This window comes from Heptranchias perlo, unplaced genomic scaffold (assembly GCF_035084215.1).
Source record: "Heptranchias perlo isolate sHepPer1 unplaced genomic scaffold, sHepPer1.hap1 HAP1_SCAFFOLD_50, whole genome shotgun sequence".
NCBI classification, from domain to species: Eukaryota; Metazoa; Chordata; class Chondrichthyes; order Hexanchiformes; family Hexanchidae; genus Heptranchias; species Heptranchias perlo.
The window spans coordinates 7,591,425-7,613,735 of record NW_027139516.1 but is presented as its reverse complement, the minus strand read 5'-3'; the positions used below and the strand labels follow the sequence as shown (position 1 = coordinate 7,613,735).

Here is a 22,311-nt window from a genome sequence, read left to right as displayed (position 1 = left end):
GTCTGTACATTGACCCAGTTTCCCACTGCAGCCCAGACTGAGCCCCACCCTGGCCCATCATGTCTGTACATTGACCCAGTGTCCCACTGCAGCCCAGACTGAGCCCCACCCTGAGCCCTTCCTGTCTGTACATTGACCCAGTGTCCCACTGCAGCCCGGACTGAGCCCCACCCTGGGCCCTTCCTGTCTGTACATTGACCCAGTGTCCCACTGCAGCCCAGACTGTGCCCTACCCTGGGCCCTTTCTGTCTGGACATTGACCCACTGTCCCACTGCATCCCAGACTGTGACCCACCCTGGGCCCTTCCTGTCTGTACATTGACCCAGTGTCCCACTGCAGCCCAGACTGAGCCCCACCCTGATCCCTTCCTGTCTGTACATTGACCCAGTGTCCCACTGCAGCCCAGACTGAGCCCCAACCTGGGCCCTTCCTGTCTGTACATTGACCCAGTTTCCCACTGCAGCCCAGACTGAGCCCCACCCTGGCCCATCCTGTCTGTACATTGACCCAGTGTCCCACTGCAGCCCAGACTGAGCCCCACCCTGAGCCCTTCCTGTCTGTACATTGACCCAGTGTCCCACTGCAGCCCGGACTGAGCCCCACCCTGGGCCCTTCCTGTCTGTCCATTGACCCAGTGTCCCACTGCAGCCCAGACTGTGCCCTACCCTGGGCCCTTCCTGTCTGGACATTGACCCAGTGTCCCACTGCATCCCAGACTGTGACCCACCCTGGGCCCTTCCTGTCTGTCCATTGACCCAGTGTCCCACTGCAGCCCAGACTGTGCCCTACCCTGGGCCCTTCCTGTCTGGACATTGACACAGTGTCCCACTGCAGCACAGACTGAGCCCCACCCTGGGCCCTTCCTGTCTGTACATTGACCCAGTGCCCCATTGGGGACCATCCAGCCCCGGATATCCGGCAGAATCAGCGCTGGGGGACCGGGTGACTGAGTCTCGTGACCCTGTCGCTGGGCCTCTGACGTCACAATGGGAGACGACGCTCGCTCAGCTCGAGCTGGAAACCGTTCAAGGGCCGTTCGGATTTAAACCTGGACCGCGGCCGGTTAAAGGGGAGGGACAGAGAATCGGCCAAAAATGTTCATATAATGAGACCAGGAATGGTTATAAATTGAAATGTTCATATAATGAGACCGGGAATGGTTATAAATTGAAATGTTCATATAATGAGACCAAGAATGGTTATAAATTGAAATGTTCATATAATGAGACCAGGAATGGTTATAAATTGAAATGTTCATATAATGAGACCAGAAATGGTTATCAATTGAAATGTTCATATAATGAGACCAGGAATGGTTATAAATTGAAATGTTCATATAATGAGACCAGGAATGGTTATAATTTGAAATGTTCATAGAATAAGACCAGAAATGGTTATAAATTGAAATGTTCATATAATGAGACCAGGAATGGTTATAAATTGAAATGTTCATATAATGAGACCAGGAATGGTTATAAATTGAAATGTTCATATGAGACCAGGAATGGTTATAAATTGAAATGTTCATAGAATAAGACCAGAAATGGTTATAAATTGAAATGTTCATATAATGAGACCAGGAATGGTTATAAATTGAAATGTTCATATAATGAGACCAGGAATGGTTATAAATTGAAATGTTCATATAATGAGACCAGGAATGGTTATAAATTGAAATGTTCACACTGCCACACTCAGTCTGTGTCTGGATTCCCGCAGTGACTCCAGGTGTCTCTTTCCGTTTGGACTGAACTGATTCTCCACCAGCCTGAAACAGATTAAAGATTAAACAGGAAATAAACAGATTGAACAACAGTGTAAATAACAGGGAAACTGCGGTTAATATTTCAATAATAATTACAGACAAATATTACCCATAAAAGGGACTGAATGACATTGATATTTTATATATTACTTTAAACTCACTGGATCCACTCCAGACTCCTGCAGGTCAGTATGAGGGAGCGGAGAGCGGGGACAGATTGGTCTGTGAACGAGTTTGTTCTCAGATTCAGCCATGTCAGTGACCGGTTTGTTCTGAGAGCGGAGTAGAGATCCTCGGCGCAAGAATCTGTGAGACGGTTATCACTTATACTGTGGATCAGAGAGAGAGAAATAACAGGAATCAGGTTGAATCCCCAGTGTTAATTAATAACACAATTACTGATACTAATAATGTACAGTATTTATTTGTATTATTATTACTTATACTGACATTAATGTACCGTGTCAGACTTCCAGTTATTATGAACACCATCTCACACAGTCTGATACTTACTCCAGTTCCTGTATTTTACAGTCCGGGTTCCTCAGAGCCGCAGACAATAGTTTCACTCCTGAATCTCCCAGGTTATTGCAACCCACGTTCAGTGCCGTCAGTGACCGGTTTGTACTGAGAGCGGAGGAGAGATCCTCGGTACAAGAAGCTGTGAGACCGTTATCCCATAACCTGGAGATCAGAGAGAGAGAGAGAGACGATCAGAGATAACAGGAATCAGAGTAAATTCCCAAAGTTTATTTGTATTATTATTACTGATACTGAGATTAATGTACAGTGTTCGACTTCCAGTTATTATAAACACAATCTCACACAGTCTGGTACTTACCACAGTCTCAGTATTTTACAGTCTGGGTTCCTCAGAGCCGCAGACAATAGTTTCACACCTGAATCTCGCAGTTTATTGGCCCCCAGTCTAAATACAAACAGACAGAAAGTGAGAAACAAACTGAATCCAATCCCTGACCTGACACAATTTATCTCTGATATTGCAGGAAACAATTGAAAAATCTTCTGGAAATTAATAACCAGATTTCCCTGTCACTGACAATGAATCTCACTCTGCCCAGCTCCCCATATATTCAGGGACTGTCAGTAAATGTATTTATTAAATAAAGTGTTGTCTGTGTGAAGCCTATAAATGTCCCTCAGTCCGGTCTCATTTCCTGATGATCAGAATTACCCTCCTGGAGATCAGTGGCCGATCCCGTCAAGTTTGGCGAAATTGTCTCATTTCTGCTGCTTCTCAAATCCCAGATTTTATGGGAATCCATCGATTTTCCCTGAATTAAATGATAAAGCGGTGATTCCCTGTACTTTATGCAGTATTATATTAATCTGTGTAATATCTCGGGGTGAGTTATATTGTGAAACGGCTGTAAAATCCGTCCCACAGGATTTCATGTAACAAGGAGAGTTTATTCCGTCCTGTTACAAGTTTTAAATGTCCCTTTACTCCTAGTTTATAGGGGAGGGGAGTCTCTTTATTCCCATTCAACTGGCTCTACATTTATTTCAGGTGAAACGGGCCCGACAATTTGTGGGGAATTTTCTGAAGTTCCGTCCCCGAGCGGGGCCTCACAAACAGGGGGCAGATTATGGGAAATTCCCGGGTTCACTGCCTCTCGTTAACCCAGGAACCTCCCGCTGTGTGTGGGGCCACACCGCTGGCCGGTATGTGTCTGCACTCCTGGGCTAATCCCTCACAACCCATTAGATTTGAACATTTTTACCGGCAGATTTCAGCTCCTAAATCCCACTGAAGTGTCGGCCTGGATTAATGAGCGAGGGGCCTGAATCCTCGACCTTCTGACTCAGAGGCACGAGTGCTGCCAGCTGGATGAAGAGATGGTGGATGTATTGGAGAGTGTGAAGGGCTGTGTCATTGATGAGTTAAGATAATGGACCGACGTCCTGCGGGGAAAGCTCAGCTCGCCCACTGGCGGTTGACTGCCCGAAAGCTGTGTTTTGCTCTTTGTTACTGAATGTTTGGTGTTTCTGCTTCCCTCTCCTACACACGTTGACAGTCCGGTGACGGTCACTTGCCCCCACACCTCGGTAAGAGGGTGGGATGCTCCGACACACGGACTGCTGCAGTTAGTGTCGGTCTCAGTGTAAGTAACAGTGAGAAGGAGCCTCTTCAATGGGCGTAACTCAGGCAGTGAGAAAAACAGCAACAAATATCATTTATTGCAATTAAATTATCAGACTCTTTCAGTGACCTGTATTTACTGATCCGATAAAGACTGTAAAATCCCCACTTGTTCACAAGGATCCATTTTAGATTCTCCAGTCCTCAGGGAATTACTAACCGATCATCTTATCATTTGTCATATTTGTGTTGAATCTGCTTCTCTCTGGTTTAACTGAACTGTTTGTTTCCCTTCATTACGGAGCAACAATACAATCCGTGACTGTTCTACGATTAGCCAAACAGTTAGAGACAAATAAACAGTTACCTCAACACCTGGCATTTGTGCAGTCCGGGTCCCAGCCGCTGGAATCCTTCACACTGAATGGAGCAGTACTCTAGATCGAGGTATTTTATTGTATCACAGAGTCCAATGACATGAGACAGGACCGCACAGTCAATCGGGGTCAGTTGCAATGTGCACTCTGCTTCCCTGTCTCCAAATGTAAGTGTTTCCACAGATCCCACTGTGGCCCGAGCCAGTGCTGTATTCTGAGACTCAAACAGGTAGTGGAGTGTGTTCAGGAGGTTCCTTTTACCAGTTTTACTACCGCTCTTTCTAATCTGTCCTTCAATCATCTCCTTCACCCAGTCAATCACTCTGCAGATTGTTTGATGAAGAAATGGACCCAGAAACTCCTCCAGGGGCCGAGCTGACTGTGAGGAGGAGAGACCAACAACAAAACGGAGAAATATCTCAAATCTCCCATCGTCCTTGTTGTGGGCTTCACTGAGGAGTTTCCGGATGTCCCCTGGATCTGGAGTCAGGAATTGTGCGAGTGCGGCGACAAACTCTTGGATGGTGAGGTGCGGGAATGTGTAAACCACACTCTGGGCAGAATCATCTCTCTCCAAAAGTTCCATCATGAACCCAGATAGGAACTGGGAAGGTTGCAGATTGTACTTGATCAAATCTCCACCTCTAAACACAATCTTCTTCTCGGAGACTCCTGTGTAGGCCATCTCACCGACCTTCAGTAACACATCACGGGGGGATTCAATCTCTCGGCCATGGTTTTTCAGAATGTTATAAATATAGTAGGAATATAGTTGGGTGATGGTCTTGGGAACTTTCTGCTGTTTCCTGTCTCTTTGTGTGAAGAAGGGACCCAGTGACAGACCGAGGATCCAGCAGTAGGAAGGGTTGTAACACATGGTGTACAGGATCTCGTTCTCCTCCACATGTTTGAAAACAGCTGCTGCCACCGACTGATCTTCAAAAAACTTGTTGAAATATTCCTTCCGTTCCTCACCAACAAATCCCAGGATTTCAGCCCAAACACTGATCTCAGCCTTTTCCAATACATGTAATTCAGTGGGGCGGGTGGTCACTAGCACTGAACATCCTGGGAGCAGCTTGTGATGTATTAAACTGTACACAATTTCAGACACTTCACACTGGTCTTCAGGATCTGTGCAGATGTAATCAGCCTCTGTATTTCTCCGATTGTCAGCAAAATCGATACTGTCCTTGAATTCATCTAAACCATCGAATATAAACAGTAATCCCTCTGGGTTCTTCCAGAGCTCTCCCAGAATATTCCCAAAGTAAGGATACAAATCCAGTATCAGATTCCTCAGGTTTATTCTACAGTTAATAGCGTTCAAATCCCGGAATTTAAAACTGAAAACAAATTGAAGGTGTGGGTATATTTTCCCAGTGGCCCAGTCATAAACAATCTTTTGTACCATTGTTGTTTTTCCAATCCCCGCGACTCCGCTCACTGCTGCTGTACTCCCAGATTTGGATTTTCTCTGGGAAAAACTGCTCTGGAACAATTGATCAGTTCGGATTTTTTCCAGTTCTCTCCGGAGATGTTTCTCTCTCCACTCTTCATGGTCTCGGCCTCTTGCCAGTAGTTCATGTTCGACAAGTGTCCGATCTCGAACAGTAGAAATAACCGTTAGCTCAGTGTATAGAGTGACCAGCTGGAAAATCTTAACCTTTTCCTTTATTAGGATCGTGTTCACTTTCAGTGTTTCAGTTTGGACCCGGAGTGTTTCCTTGTGTTTCTGTTGAACATCTTCAATTAGAACAGACAGAAAGTGATTCTTAATGTTAGTTGTATTGGCATAAAACCAAATTCTCAATATCACTTTACTATTCAGTAAAATGTTCCGAGATTGAATTCCCAGCTTCAATAGAGTTGCGAGCAGGAAATTAAACTCAGTTACTGAAAACCTCGCTTGAAAGTGAATAACGGCTGAGAGAAGTTTCAAGTCCTCACGATTCAAATATTGACTGCACATGGAGATTTCTGTGAAAGTGATATTTTCCCTCTGATGATTAATACTATCAGACCTGGCCTGAACCATGGACATCTCATTACAAATCTAAATGTGATTCTGGTTCTACGAAACTGGAGGTTCTAGTGGATTATCCTATGAAACCGTCAGAGGTGCTAACCTTTTGCGGAAATGGGAAATATGTTATTGTGTGCATTGGGAGAGGGATAGACTGTGAATGGACAGAAGTTCCACTGTTATTGTATCAGAGCTTGGGCAGGTTTTCTGTGATATTGTGGGCACTGGGAGAGGGACAGGCGAAGAATGGACAGAAGTTCCACTGTTATTGTATCAGACCTCGGGCAGGTTTTCTGTGATATTGTGGGCACTGGGAGAGGGACAGACTGTGAATGGACAGAAGTTCCACTGTTATTGTATCAGACCTCGGGCAGGTTATCTGGGATATTGTGGGCACTGGGAGACGGACAGACTGTGAATGGACAGAAGTTCCACTGTTATTGTATCAGACCTCGGGCAGGTTATCTGAGATATTGTGAGCACTGGGAGAGGGATAGACTGTGAATGGACAGAAGTTCCACTGTTATTGTATCAGACCTCGGGCAGGTTATCTGGGATATTGTGTGCACTGGGAGAGTGAAAGATTGAATAGACAGGAGTTAAGTTGCTGTTGTTTTCGGACTCGGTGGGGTTATCTGGGATATTACATGCATTTCTATCGTCACCTGATCACAGGTAAAGATTACTGCCATTCTGAAGGTACAGAGGCGAATCAGAAAGATGAATTAAGGTATTTGGACTTCAGGTTGAAGGAATGGTGAGAGGGTTTGATGTATTTTGTTTGGGCAAGAAACTTCGGAATTGAAATGTTTTAATGGAATTCCCAACATTAGTTAGGACAAAAGAACATAAGAAATAGGAGGAGTGGGCCATAAGCCTGCTCCAGCAGTCAATCAGATCATGTCTGATCTACCTGAAATCCACTTTCCCGCCCAATTCCCTTATCCACTGATTCCCTTCGTGTCCAAACATCTATCGATCTCAGTCTTGAATATACTGAATGGAAACCGGAAACAGGCTCACAAACAACACAATAATTAATATCGGAAAAGGGAAGTCAGGGTAATTTTCTCACACAAAGGGCCAGAGAAACATGGGAAGGACACTAAAAGGGCAGTGTAAGTGGGGTAAAGGGATAATTGAATGTGTTACGGATACACTGAGAGGAGGGGGAGTTGGTGTCATCTCTCTTAGGGACAGGCTTATATGGGCCAAATGGCCTTTTCCTGTCTCTACTCATTCTCCTCTTATATTGTGTTTCAGAAATTGTGAACAATTTTGCAGCAGTTTTTCACGTACATTCATTAAATGTGTTTTTATAACAGTCCTGTCATATCATCGATTAGAATTAGAATTACTGCCCACATCATTCAGTGTGCTGGTGGAGCAGAAAACATTCACAGTTCATTTCAATTGTTCACCCAATAATTACACTCCATTGTTCCATTTTGGTCTGAATTTCCTATAATGAAGGTTTGGGAAATTACAAATCTCTTTCCATTAGTCATTACATTGGGTCTAAAAAGACCCCTGAGTTAAAGGACTATTCTTTGAGCAGAATAAGGTTCTCACTTTCTCTGCCATTCGGAAGTTAACCCATAACTTCTGAATTACCCTGAATATTGTCTTTCCCTCCACGGATTAAAGATCTATTGTGTTAACATCTGCACATCTTCTGAGATCAGATCGAACACTTTAACGTCTCATTCTGTGCTGTGAAATGATAACATTTTAATATTTCGCATTTCTCCACCTCTTTCCCTCTAGCTGATGGTGGGAAGATTTCTGGGAGGGGGGTGCCAGGTAACCCATAACATCTGGCTCAAGGCACTGCTCATTAAATTTGAGCCTAGAGCATCTGTGCGGTGCACACCTGGCAGGATCCCGATACATAGTGAATCCTCATACACACCCGGCAAGAACCTTTTGCACTGTGGGATTCACAGTGCAAAAGGTTCTTGCCGGGTGTGTATGAGGATTCACAATGTATCGGGATCCTGCCAGGTGTGTATGAGGATTCACAGTGTATCTGGATCCTGCGAGGTGTGTAAGGGGATTCACAGTGTATCAGAATCCTGCGAGGTGTGTAAGGGGATTCACAGTGTATCAGGATCCTGCCAGGTGTGTATGGGGATTCACAGTGTATCAGGATCCTGCCAGGTGTGTATGGGGATTGACAGTATATCAGGATCCTGCTAGGTGTGTAAGGGGATTGACAGTATATCAGGATCCTGCCAGGTGTGTATGGGGATTGACAGTATATCATGATCCTGCCAGGTGTGTATGGGGTTTCACAGTATATCAGGATCCTGCCAGGTGTGCAAGGAGATTCACAGTGTACCAGGATCCTGCCAGGTGTGTAAGGGGTTTCACAGTATATCAGGATCCTGCCAGGTGTGTAAGGAGATTCACACTGTATCAGGATCCTGCCAGGTGTGTAAGGGGATTCACAGTGTATCAGGATCCTGCCAGGTGTGCATGGGGATTCACAGTGTATCAGGATCCTGCCAGGTGTGTATGAGAATTCACAGTGTAACAGGATCCTGTCAGGTTTGTATGGGGAATCACAGTGTATCAGGATCCTGCCAGGTGTGTATGGGGATTCACAGTGTATCAGGATCCTGCCAGGTGTGTAAGGGGATTCACAGTGTATCAGGATCCTGCCAGGTGTGCATGGGGATTCACAGTGTATCAGGATCCTGCCAGGTGTGTATGAGAATTCACAGTGTATCTGGATCCTGTCAGGTGTGTATGGGGATTCATAGTGTATCAGGATCCTGCCAGGTGTGTGTGGGGATTGACAGTGTATCAGGATCCTGCCAGGTGTGTCTGGGGATTCACAGTATATCAGGATCCTGCCAGGTGTGTATGAGAATTCACAGTGTATCGGGATCCTGCAAGGTGTGTATGAGAATTCACAGTGTATCGGGATTCTGCCAGGTGTGTATGGGAATTGACACTGTATCAGGATCCTGCCAGGTGTGTATGAGAATTCACAGTGTAACAGGATCATACCAGGTGTGTATAGGGATTCACAGTGTATCAGGATCCTGCCAGGTGTGTCAGGGGATTCATAGCGTTTCAGGATCCTGCCAGGAATGTATGCAGTTGGATTAATTGGAGTAATACAAACTTACCAATAATTCAAAACAAGTAGTGACTTTTATCTTCAAGCTGCGCAAAGCATTTTTTTCCTGCTATACCAGGGCATCTCACAGACGAATATAAAGCGCTGCAGTGTATTAGGATCCTGCCAGATGCAAGTGGTTTCACGGGATTAACGACAAATCGAAATGAACTTTTATTCTCTTTCCTCCACCCTTTGAATTTCTGATTCCCAGATTCTGACAATCTCTAAACAAAAGACTACAGTCAAACATTCTGATTCTCAGGAGTGAAATAAACGGTTTGAAATCCCCATTTCATCACTTACCTTTCAGGTGACTGGGTATTTCAGATAAACCTCGTCCGATGTCCATATAATCAAATGGATCAGGACCTGTATAAATCAATGAGCTTTCATGAAATCAGATCTGTGTAATATTATAGTAAATTCTGCAATGTTTCAATCTGAAATTGAATTCAGTGTGTGATTTTACCGTACCAAGTTTCTGCATCTCTTTCAGTATTTTGACCAACTTTGGTAACCTGTGCATTTTCAGAAAGGATTCCCACATCACCCTTCGGGCCTGAGAGCCTTTCTCCATCACCAGATTTAGGAGAAGTTTGGAACTGTCCGCCCTGTTTCCCTTCACCGCGAGCTCAGTGACTTTCTGTAAAGAATAATAATGAAAATATTGAGGAGTGGAGTGAAAGACAAAGATTGAGAATGAAGGAAAGGAGCTGCTCTCTGATGGGATCTCCCAGTTTATATTGAGGAGTGGAGTGAAAGACAAAAACTGAGAATAAGAAATAGGAGCAGCAGTAGGCCAATCGGCCCCTCGAGCCTGCTCCACCATTCAATAAGATCATGGCTGATCTGATCCTAAACTCAAATCTAAATTCATGTCCAATTTCCTGCCCGATCTCCATAACCCCTAATTCCCTTTACTTTTAGGAAACTGTCTATTTCTGTTTTAAATTTATTTAATGATGTAGCTTCCACAGCTTCCTGGGGCAGCAAATTCCACAGACCTACTACCCTCTGAGTGAACAAGTTTCTCCTCATCTCAGTTTTGAAAGAGCAGCCCCTTATTCTAAGATTATGCCCCCTAGTTCTAGTTTCACCCAACCTTGGGAACATCCTTACTGCATCAACCCGATCAAGCCCCTTCACAATCTTACATGTTTCAATAAGATCGCCTCTCATTTTTCGGAACTCCAATGAGTAGAGTCCCAATCTACTCAACCTCTCCTCATACGTCCGCCCCCTCATCCCTGGGATTAACCGAGTGAAACTTCTTTGTACTGCCTCAAGAGCAAGTATGTATTTTCTTAAGTATGGAGACTAAAGCTGTATGCAGTATTCCAGGTGCGGTCTCACCAATACCTTATATAACTGCCCCAATACCTCCCTGTTTTTAGATTCTATACCCAAAGAGAAAGGAGCTGCTCCGTGGTGGGATCTCCCAGTTTATATTGAGTGGAGTGAAAGACAAAGACTGAGAATGAGAAGGAAAGGAGCTGCTCCGTGATGGGATCTCCCAGTTTATATTGAGCACTGAAAGTAATCACTGGGCCGGGTACTGATCCATTCTGAACATGGGCAAAATATTCTGTAAACATCTTGATTCATCAACAAAAACATAGCACCTTTAATGTAGAAAAATGTCCCACAGCGATTCACAGGAGTGGAATCATACAATGGGCCCGAGACAAAGGAAGGCATATTATTCGGGGTAACCAAAAGCTGGATAAAGAATCAAATTTTCAGCAGAAGAGGGAGGTAGAGAGGTGGAGGGGTTTAGGGAGTGAATTCCAGAGCCTGGGTCCAAAAACTACAGAATGCTAGGCCACCGCTGGTCGGGCGATGGGGAGAGGCATAAGATGCCAGAGTCAGAGCAATATACATTTCTAGTGAGGGGCGGCACCATGAAGTGATTTAAACAGGAGGATGGGAATTGAAAATTGAAGTTATTCGAGAACTGCGATAGGTGAACGAGCACAGGAGTGAGGGGTGAGCGGGATGGGCGAGGGACAGGTTACAGGCAGCAGCGTTTTGGATGTGTTGAAGTTTAAAGAAGGCGGAGAATGGGAAGCCGGCCAGGAGAGCATCGGAATAGTTGCGTCCGGAGGAAATTTCCTCCAATTAAATATTGGGAAGACCGAAACCATCCCTTTGTCACTTCCACACTCCACCATTCCAATGGTCTCCTGGCCGGCCTCTCACCTTCCAGCCTCCGTAAACTTGAGCTCATCCAAAACTCTGCTTCCCGTAGCCTAACTCACACCAAGTCCCGTTCACCCAACACCCCTGTGCTCGCCGACCTACATTGGCTCCCGATCCTGAAACTGATCGATTTTAAAATTCTCATCGCTGTGCACAAATCCTACCATGACGTTGCCTCTCCCTATCTCTGTAACCTCCTCCAGCCCTACAAACCCCTCAGATCTCTGCCATCCTCCAATTCTGGCCTCTTGTGCATCCCCGATTGTCGTTGCTCCATCATTGGTGGTTTTGCCTTCAACTGCCGAGTCCATAAGCTGTGAAAATTCTCTCCCTAAACATCTCCGCCTCTCTACCTCTCTCTCCTTTCCTTTAAGACCTGCCTCTTTGACCAAGCTTTTGATCACCTCTCCGAATATCTCTTCATGTGGTTTGGTGTCAAATTTTGTTTGATAATCGCTTCTGTGAAAAGGCGCTGTATAAATGCATGTTGCTGTTGTCGTTACCCTGTCCTTTCTCTGTGCAGATATTGACTGATCCATTTGGGTATTATCATCTCTTCCTATCATTGGTTCAGATTCAAATATATTCAGTTTTATGCACTTCTTCCCTATTTGGCCTGTTTCTGTCCTGTAACATTCTATGATTCTAAGATGTGATATTCTGTCACTTCTGTTACTTTTAAATAATCCAAACTCATTCTGTGTCCCTCCCACTTACCCGATGTTCCTGTCCACTGAAATGCCTCTCGTACGTTAACAACGAGCTGACACCGTCCACCCCTTCTTCAATCGCCTGTTCTAGTCTGTCCCGGTAGAATTTCGTCAACTGGAACAGCAGGTAATCGTCGCACTTTGTCAGGAACTCAGTGATTGCAGGGTTCGGATCTGTGAACAGAAATGGAGAAAACTAAACACATTATCGACTTTCTATCCGGGCGGCTACATTTCCTCTTATACCAAACGGCTGAAGCCTCCTGTGAGTCACATTATCAAACACCTTCTGAAAACCGATAAACACCGCATGTGCTGCCTTCCATCGTTCCGTACAGTCAATTCTTAAAAACCGGTGTTTAAATATGTGAAACACGGCTTGTCTACAGCGAATCAGTTCCAGCCTCCCCTGATCATCCCGTGTCTCTAAATGTTCATTAATTCGACCTGGAATGACAGATTTGAGGAGTTTGCCCACTGCTGACGTACACTAATTGATCTCCAGTTACCGGGTTTACCTTCTCTCCCTCTTGAACAGATACATTTCTTTGTCTCTTTCTAATCCGTTTTTATTTCCAAAGTCTCCTCCCTGACTTCATTTAACCGCATTGGTTGTAGGTCCAGCCGCTTCTCTACTTTTCTCAGATCCAAATCCTTCTCCAGTTATCTCTGACATCCTCCTCCAGTACACCGACATTCCCACTAACACCATCAGTGTTAGAATCTTCATTAATCTCCCCGCAAAATGTTATAACCAGGAAGATTTCGCTGAATCCGTGTAAACCTAAACCATGTGGTCTGATAGCTCCTGGACCATATCTCTTATGATTCTGACTTTCCAAATGTGTTTGGAATGATTTGTACATTCATAGACACATAACTTAATCCAAACTCCGATTTTGGGGGTAATTTACCTATAATTCGTTTTTCTTTCCCCCCTCGACATCCATAACTTTATCTCGCAATACTTAAAAACCTCCTACCCTTTTTCCTGCCAATATCATTTCATTACTTCATAAATCATCTGTTCCTGCCCCAACAGTTTTATTAATTCCACGCTTAAGTCTCAGATCCAGATAGTTCCCCCTCTCCGGTCATATCAACTGAAACCTTCCGCGCTGCTCCATTCACCCAGTCTGTAAAACCATTGTTGGTCGGTTCAGACCGTGACCGTCCCTTCCCTTCTCCCTGAACTCACTCTAGTCCCCAAGACCGTGAACCCTTCCCTCCTGCTCCATTCACCCAGTCTGTAAAATCATTGTTGCTCGGTTCAGACCGTGACCGTCCCTTCCCTTCTCCCTGAACTCACTCTATCCCCAAGACCGTGAACCCTTCCCTCCTGCTCCAGCCCTGCAGCCACACATTGACCTGCCGCATATTTCCCTCTTTAAGTGGCCCACCGTAAAACAATCCAGAGATCAACACCTGAAGGCCTTGTTTAATGTGTCGAGCCTCAGTCTCAATATTCCCTGTATAATCGTATTTCTATCCATGTTATTGGGTCCGACCATGACTATTCTCTGCTCCCCTTTCCTTTCCAGAGATCGTCCCACCTGTTCCTGGAAATTTTTCCCTCTGACACCAGGGAGGCAACTTACCATTTGGAACCTGCTCAGGGCTGCAGAAGAGTCTGTATATTCCCCAGACTATAGAATCTCCCACCACTATCGCTTTCCTATTGCTGTGCCCCACCTGCCTCTCACCCCTGCCCCACTCGGGGTGTCCACCTGCTCCCCGGTCTCACACTGTTAATCCTCTGAGACGCTGTCTCTATCCACCTTACAGTACCCAACACCAGTTATCTATTGGACAGTTCCAGTACTCAGGAGATTCCTCCACCTGTGACTGCACTGTCCCTCTAGATGGTCACTCACTTCCCTCTATCTGCACAGTATCTGTGCTGTTCCCTCTTCCTGTGGTGAGCTGCAGGTTACTGCTCGTGATCTGGACCCTTTGTGAGGTCAGAAATTATATTTTGATGAATTTTTGAACCTACCTGTGTCTATTCTCATTCTTGTTGAAGATGTTGGATCTCCTCCCCTGTTTGAACCTTCAGCCATGGTGGTAACAGATTCCCAGATTCTGATGCTCTGTAATAAATATATTAATATGAAGTTAGACAGAAATATTAAAATGAGGAGAGCGTTGCCTTGTTAAACATGATACCAAGTCCCTCCTCCCCCATCAGTACAACATTTGTTAGCTCTGGGATCGAGCATTTCACGAGTGTTATGATCAACGTTCCGCATCAGGTGTGAAACAGACAGCTGCCCAGTGAAACCCACTGAGTCCTTGTTCTCCACCATAAATTCTCCCGCTTCTGACCGTGATGGACTCACATTTGTCTTCACTAATCTTTTTCTTTTTAAATACTTGTAGAAGATTTTACAGTCCACTTTTATGTTCCTTCCACGTTTACTCTCATACTCTGTTTTTCCTCTTAATCATCTTGGTCCTTTTTCGCTGAATTCTAAACTGCTCCCAATCCTCAGGTTTGCTGCTTTTTCTGGTAACTTTATATGACTCTTCTTTGAATCTATCCTTAATCTCTTTTGTTAGCCTCGGCGGAGCCACGTTTCCTTTTGTGTTTTTGCACCAGAAAGGAATGAATGACCAGAAATACAGCCCACTCTTCGTCTTAGGATAAACCCAATCACTGAAACTATCGATAGTTGGTGGGGAATTGAGGGGAAACATCTCTCGGGGCCTCTCCAGACACAAAGGGGAATGTGTCTTTTTCTGATCCAAAGTGGATGACCTCACACTTGCCCACAGAAAACACCATCTCCCACAGTTTTCCTCACTCACTGAGTCTGTCTGTGTCCCTGGTTTCCAGTTCCCCAATAGGGTCAGATTCTGTTTTCAGCACAAAGTAACAGGTAATGAAATCTACCCTTTTATTAGGTATATTAAGGTGACATGCAGCTAAGGCGGGAAATGGAGTTGAGGTACAGATCGGTTACGATCTAATAGAGTGACGGGACAGGTTCGAGGGGCTGAACGGCGTCCTCCTGTTCCTGTATAATGTCATTGGGTGGAGTGTGAAACAAACGAGTAATGATACACAGTGTCATACACTTTGGGGAAGGCATTGTGTCACCACACGATGGCAGTGTACCATGTGAGAGAGACAGTGAGAGAGGATGTGTGTGTCTATCAGTGAATGACTGAGTGAGTGTGGGAGAGAGAGGATGCCTCTGAATATCAATGAGTGTGAGAGAGAGAAGATGCCTCTGAACATCAATGAGTGTGAGAGAGAGAGAGGATGCCTCTGAACATCAGTGAGTGACTGAATGTTTTGTGTGGGGAGAAGTGCCAGGATGATGAAACCCGACCTTTAACCATCAACAATTTGTAAAATCCGAAACAGACAGGGATCGAACAAGTTAAATTGCCAGAAGACACGTGTCCATATCACAGGTTGGATCAGACACAGCAAGTGGCGTCTCGGGGCAAAAGATCAGAAACCTCTTCCTCATATCGATCTAAAGTTGGAGGAAGTGAGGTTCCCACAAACGGAAAACTTTCGCTTCTGTCTCTGCGAGTTTCAGCATTTTGCTTTTACTTTGTGTCACTCGGGCATAAATGTTGAGACCCACTCAGTTCCCCCTTCAGTGTGATTTTTTTACCAGAAGGCTTCTTCAATCCCAGTGCTTTTTGATTAAAGTAGATCTGGGTTTCAATTCGTCCCTAACATCCACCTGAGAATAATGGGGTCACCCGCATTTGGTGTTGATTGATTCTCTGCATTAGGTTTTATCTTTAATTCTGATCACCATCTGGTTTCCACCCAGAACCGTGTGTGTGACGAGAGAAAGAGGGGAGATTGACTTTACCCTCCAGTCTTCAGGTTACAAACCTCAGTCAGCAGAGGGGGGCGATGCAACAGATCTACTTTATCCCCCAGTCTCCAGGTTACAAACCTCAGTCAGCAGAGGGGGGCGATGCAACAGATCTACTTTATCCCCCAGTCTCCAGGTTACAAACTGCTGTCAGCAGAGGCGGCCGATGCAACAGATCTACTTTACTCCCCAGTCTCCAGGTTACAAACCGCTGTCAGCAGAGGGGGGCGATGCAACAGATCTCGTTTCCGTTCCTTGAGCTCGCTGACAACTTACAGCCGCCAAATGGAAAGAAATGTTTTGAACTTTGTGTCGCTGCAATTATATTTGCTTTTCGTAGAACACATATTATAACCCCACCATTTCTTAACAATGGTATTACTGAAAATGATCTCTTTATAATATGAAAGTAACTTTACACGCCAGACTTGTACTTTAATCTAAAGGACCTGTCTCAGTGATGTTTTAAAATCACATATTAAAACACGGTCCTCTATTTATACCTGTTAAGTTAGATTAAAGATATTTATTAATCGATAAACGGATGGTTAGAAAAAGGCTTTTAAGATTAATATGTGTCGATAACCAGGGGACACAGATTTAAGATAATTGACAAAAGAAGCAGGCGGGGGGAGATGGAGATTTTCATTTTGATGTGGCCAGATATTATGATCTGGAATGCACTACTTGAACGGGTGTTGGAAGCAGATTCAATAGTAACTTTCAAAATGGAATTCGATAGAATAACGGAATGATTACAGCATCGAAGGAGGCCATTCAGGCCATCGATCCTGTGCCGGCTCTTTTTAAGAGCATTCCAGTTGGTCCCATTCCCCCGCTCTTTCCATGTAGACCTGCAAATATTTTCCCTTACACAATTTATCCAATTCGCTTTTGAAATTTACTATTGAATCTGCTTCCACCACCCTGTCAGGCAGCGCATTCCAGATCATTGAACTCACTGCATTTGGTTCTTTCTCCAATCACCCTAAATGTGTGTCATCTGGTTCTTGACCCTTCCGCCAATGGGAACCGTTTCCCTTTATTTACTTTATCTAAATCGCCATGATTTTGAACACTTCTATCAAATCAAATAGCACGGACATGAATCTGGATTGTATCGGGACAAACATCGCTCTCAGTTTATTAAAAAGAACCCTCGGCCGAGGCCGGGAGCTGGATCAGGTGATCACCCAGAACATTATTCTGACAACACACAAAATAATCAATAGGAAGAATTTTTACAATCCATTCAATAAGATTTACGTATTATTTTATCACCAGTTTATATTTAAATGATAATCATTTAATTCAACTACAATTGTGAAATCCAGAAATCGATTTACTGATGGGAAATAACATTATGTGAAACCCAGTATCCAGTTCCGAATTTTAAGTTGATTTATTTTGACTGTTGGATATGAAATATATTTCAATCCGGTAACACTGTCTGGCACTACCTTAACTCAAAGTGTAATATCGATATTATGGGGGCTATAAAGGTGGGTTATTTCCGAGTTGGTGCTGGGGGCGGGGAGACACTGTATATCTGCTGGGCTCTGCCTCAGACTGGAGTCACCTCTCAGATCAAACCCCTTCACTCTGAAACACACACAAGATTAATTTGTAACTGTGTGTTTTGAGACAGAAACTGATCTCACTTCACGTTTCATTGCACGGCCTCATGCTGGATAATTGTACTCGGTGATCAGACTCTCACAGCCTCATTCTCACCATTTCCACCCTTACCTTGTAACCTTTGTGTACTGTCTACAGGACCAGTGTTTATCTGAGTAAATGGAACTTTCTCTTACCTTTCTCCCCAGTCGATCTATGGAAGCTCTTTGAATCGGAAGGGTTCTCTCTGGTTGCTGCTCTCACAATGCTGTGCTGATTCACCTGCTGTTGTTCCTCAGTCTACAATCCCTGTTTACTTCCAGCTGTGGACTTTTCTCAATCACTCCTTCATTCACCGGGAGATCTAATTATGGCAGTGCAGAAAATGAGACCAATACTGACGGTGTGAAGGAGAATCTAATCAGCACTTTCCCTCTAATGTATTATTAAAATAAAAGTAATTGAAACTTAAACAATTGAATATCAAATATTTGATTGAATAAACACACTGTTTGAGGAACTCTGTTCTCACATTCCATGTCTCTTTACCACCCCGACCACAATATGTGATCGTTTCATACTCCAACCCCAGTTAGAGGCAATTCCTTCTCAATGTCCCGTCATTGTTTTTAGGATCGCATTTGCTATTTGTGAATCAGTGGCCATTCCTTTATATTTTCTGCCTGAACTCCATCGAGGGGCGAGACTCCAAGTTTCCAAGTGTATTTTACTGGCATCATCGACAACAGGGAGAGTTGATGGGACAATATCCACAGCGACATGGTTCTACCCACAGAAGGCAGCTGTACTGCCCCAACACCGTGACTGGGAAGTGTGACTATTGCAGTGAGTTCACTTCACTGAATATTTACATAACATAACATAACATGGGACTGATTTCTCACAGAAAGAAGAGATTTCGCTTGCTGTGAGTGTTACTCTTTAGTGTGGACACTCCGATGAGTAAATCTCCTGTTTACAGCTGTGGAGTGGGTTTCTAACCGTCTTGAATTGACAGTTCCTGACTCAGAGACTGGATGTGTCTCCAGTTAGCTGCAAATTCCAAAGTGCTGGCATGTGGGGTGGGGAAGGAACGTTTGTAACCACAAGTGAGACATTTTAATAAGAATAAATTACCGTCAAATAGGTATTAACTGTAATAACAACATCTCTGTGTGGGAATATGGAGGGAACGTTGACCATATTTAAGAGAACAAGAGAAAATAGAAGCTCTCAGCAATTAACTTGTTTCTATTTTGCTCTAAATGGTCATTGATGTGCACAACTTGACTAGAGGTTACAACTCATTCTCATGCCTTTAAGAAAATATCTCTGATTAGAGAGAATCAGGATCAGTAACTGAATGATTTGAAGTAGAATGTGTGAACAAATATGGCCTACTCTTAGTTTTAGGATAAATCAAATCACTATCTCCAAAAATATCAGTAGTTGATGGGGAATTAGAGTTGAAAATTTATCGGGGCCACTCTCCAAACACAATGGATATGATTAAAGGACACACACTTTGGGGAGGGCACGGTGTCACCAAAGGATGGCAATGCACCGTGTATGGTACAAGTGGGCGGGGAGCGCACTGTGTCACCACAGGACGGCTGTGTACCGTTTATGGCACAAGGGGGCGGGAGTGCGCTGTGTCACCACACGATGTCTGTGCACCGTGTCTGACACAAAGGAGCGGGGAGGGCACTATGTCACCACAGAATGGCAGTTTACTATTCCTTACAAAAGGGGCGGGGCAGGCACTCTTGGGCACCGACCCCAAACGATGGCAGTGTACCATATGAGATAGAGAGCAGACGTGTGTATATCAGTCAGTGACTCTTTGTGTGTTTGATGGAGAGAGATAGGGGAAGTGAATGCCTGTCGATATCAGTGAGTGCATCTGAATGTGTGTGTATATGAGAGTGAAACAGATTTTATCAGTGGGCAACTGAGGATTGTATGAATGTGAGAGAGAGACAATGGATGCCTCTGTATAACTCTGTGAGACTCTGAATGTATGTTTATCTGAGAGAGCCAGATACATAGTATATCTGTGAACAACTAATTGAGTGTGTCAGTATGAGAGAGACACATACAGAGAGAGAGACAAAGGGTGCGTCTGTATATCTGAGTGACTCTGAGCAGGTGTGTGTATATGTGATGGAGGGAGACACTCAGTGTATCAGTGAGGGACTGACTGAGTGCGTGTGTATGTGAGACGCAGAGAGAGAGACAATGGCTCTGGATATCTGAGTGAGTGTGTGTGTGAGAGAAAGAGACAGAGGATGCCTTGTGTATCAGTGAGTGACTGAGTATCTGTGTGTATTTTCAGTTGGGGAGAAGCGGCAGGATGATGAAAACTAACCTTTAACCATCAAACACTTCTAAAATCCTACACAGACCGGGATTTAACAAGTTAAATTGCCAGAAGACACGTGTCCATATCAAATGTTCAATCAGACACAGCAAGTGCAGATTACATGCAAAGTGCAAAAGCCTCTTACTCTTATCGATAAACAGTTTGAGGAAGTGAGTTCCCGCAAACGGAAACCGTTCGCTTCTGTCTCTGCAAGTTTCAGCATTTTACTGTTACTTTGTGTCGCTCAGGGGCAGACATTTTGAGACCAACTCAGTTCCCCGTTCAGTTTAATTTTTTACCAGAAGGTTTATTCAATCCCATTGTGTTCTGATTAAAGTAGCTCTGGGTTTCAATTCGACCCCAACATCCACCTGAGAATAATGGGGTCACCCGCATTTGGTGTTGATTAATTCTCTACATTAGGTTTTATCTTTAATTCTGATCACCATCTGGTTGCCACCCAGATCCGTATGTGTGACGAGAGAAAGACGAGAGATCTGCACTTCATGTATTCATGTTTTTCCTTCTATATAATAGTAGACTCCGAGTCCAAATAACTAAGGTGCCCCTTTCATTTCCCCATCTTTTTCTCCAATCCATCACTTTCACTCTCTCCTTTCCCTTTATAATCCTCCACTCTGAAACATTCTCAGTCACTCACCCAATTCATCCATTGAAAAGACTGAAGCGACATGTGATCTGGTCCGCACGGCTCCTGTCCCCAGTCAGGACTCTGATACTCGGGGATTCGGCTGATCCCCCCTCCTTGCTCTTCCTGTCCCTCGTCAGGACTCTGGTAGTCGGGGATTTGGCTGATCTCTCCGCCTTGTTCTCCCTGTCCCCAGTCCGGACTCTGATACTCCGGGATTCGGCTGATCTCCCCGCCTTGCTCTCCCTGTCCCCAGTCCGGACTCTGATACTCCGGGATTCGGTTGATCTCCCCGCCTTGCTCTCCCTGTCCCCAGTCAGGACTCTGATACTCCGGGATTCGGCTGATCTCCCCGCCTTGCTCTTCCTGTCCCCAGTCAGGACTCTGATACTCGGGGATTCGGCTGATCTCCCCGCCTTGCTCTCCCTGTCCCCAGTCAGGACTCTGATACTCCGGGATTCGGCTGATCTCCCCGCCTTGCTCTTCCTGTCCCCAGTCAGGACTCTGATACTATGGGGATTCGGCTGATCTCCCCGCCTTGCTCTCCGCTCGACACAATCTGAATGGAGCCTCCAGGAAGTATCAGCGCACATCAACCTCGCTGTCACCTCTTCCGCTAAATGTTATTGAAATATAAATATCGTGTGGGGCATAACCCGAAACCTCGCGTTGCCTTTACTCTTCCGACCAGCTGATTCACGTGGGTTTGATGCGAGTTAACTTTCCTATTAAGTGCTCAAATGATATGAATGCTTCGATTTACAATCACCCCATTGATTTAAATCAAACAACACAGAAGGAGGCCTTTCGGCCCCTGGTGTCTGTGCTGGCTCTTTGAAAGAGTTATCCATTTTTTTCAGATTCATCTGCACTTTCCCCATGGCCCTGCAAACTTTCTCCTTTTCAAATATTTATCCAATTCCATTACTAAACTGCGTCATTTCACCGCGAGCGACTGGACAGACAGAGCAACAGTTATACGTTGAGTCATTGGCGGGATTTAAAAAACGAATCTGCTTCTGCCGCCCTATTATTGAAGTCAATGGAAGTAGATCAGGGATGAGGGAAATCTGAACAGTCAGAATTTTACATCAAAACACGTAAACCAATAGTACAGTTTTAAGTAAGGGTTTCTATGTCATTCTATCTCTGCCCCCTCCCATCGCCAATCACTGATTAAAGTAAGGGGCACCCTGTCATCATCCCTCTCACCCCTCCCCCCACCCATCACTGATGAAAGTAAGGGGCTCACTCTCATTCTTCCTCTCCCTCTCCCCGACCCAACACTGATTAAAGTAAGGGACTCTCTGTCATTCTCCCTCTCACCCTCCCCCCGTCACTGATTAAAGTAAGGGGCTCGCTGTCATTCTCCATCTCACCCTCCCCCCGCCCATCACTGATTAAAGTAAGGGGCTCTCTCTCATTCTTCCTCTCCCCCTCCCCCCACCCATCACTGATTAAAGTAAGGGGCTCTCTGTCATTCTCCCCCTCCCCTTCCCCCGCCCAACACTGTTTAAAGTAAGGGGCTC

The 22,311-nt window shown here is 44.8% G+C and overlaps 1 protein-coding gene across 2 annotated transcripts; it reads right to left on the bottom strand.

The window, feature by feature from the left end:
• Positions 1–1,431: 1,431 nt before the first annotated feature.
• Positions 1,432–21,391, bottom strand: LOC137313995 (NACHT, LRR and PYD domains-containing protein 3-like). Of its 2 annotated transcripts, none has more exons than XM_067979679.1 (11): positions 20,795–21,391; positions 17,969–18,135; positions 14,309–14,402; positions 12,320–12,486; positions 9,878–10,046; positions 9,707–9,772; positions 4,238–5,993; positions 2,608–2,694; positions 2,280–2,450; positions 1,928–2,095; positions 1,432–1,769 (listed from the first exon to the last, which is right to left on the bottom strand). In XM_067979679.1, exons 3-11 carry the CDS (start codon positions 14,370–14,372, stop codon positions 1,682–1,684), a joined length of 2,736 nt encoding a protein of 911 aa, XP_067835780.1. In that variant the 5' UTR covers positions 14,373–14,402; positions 17,969–18,135; positions 20,795–21,391; the 3' UTR covers positions 1,432–1,681. The 2 variants fall into 2 exon arrangements, with proteins under 2 accessions (XP_067835780.1, XP_067835781.1); XM_067979680.1 differs by having other exon boundaries at positions 1,683–1,769; positions 1,917–2,095.
• Positions 21,392–22,311: the final 920 nt, after the last annotated feature.

Excerpts from the sequence above, each read along its gene's own strand:
- LOC137313995 (XM_067979679.1), bottom strand. The coding sequence starts at position 14,372 with ATGGCTGAAGGTTCAAACAGGGGAGGAGATCCAACATCTTCAACAAGA. Across the intron at positions 2,451-2,607 it reads TGTAAAATACTGAGACTGTG|GTTATGGGATAACGGTCTCA; the intron begins GTAAGTACCAGA and ends TCTGATCTCCAG. Across the intron at positions 1,770-1,927 it reads AGGAGTCTGGAGTGGATCCA|GCTGGTGGAGAATCAGTTCA; the intron begins GTGAGTTTAAAG and ends AATCTGTTTCAG.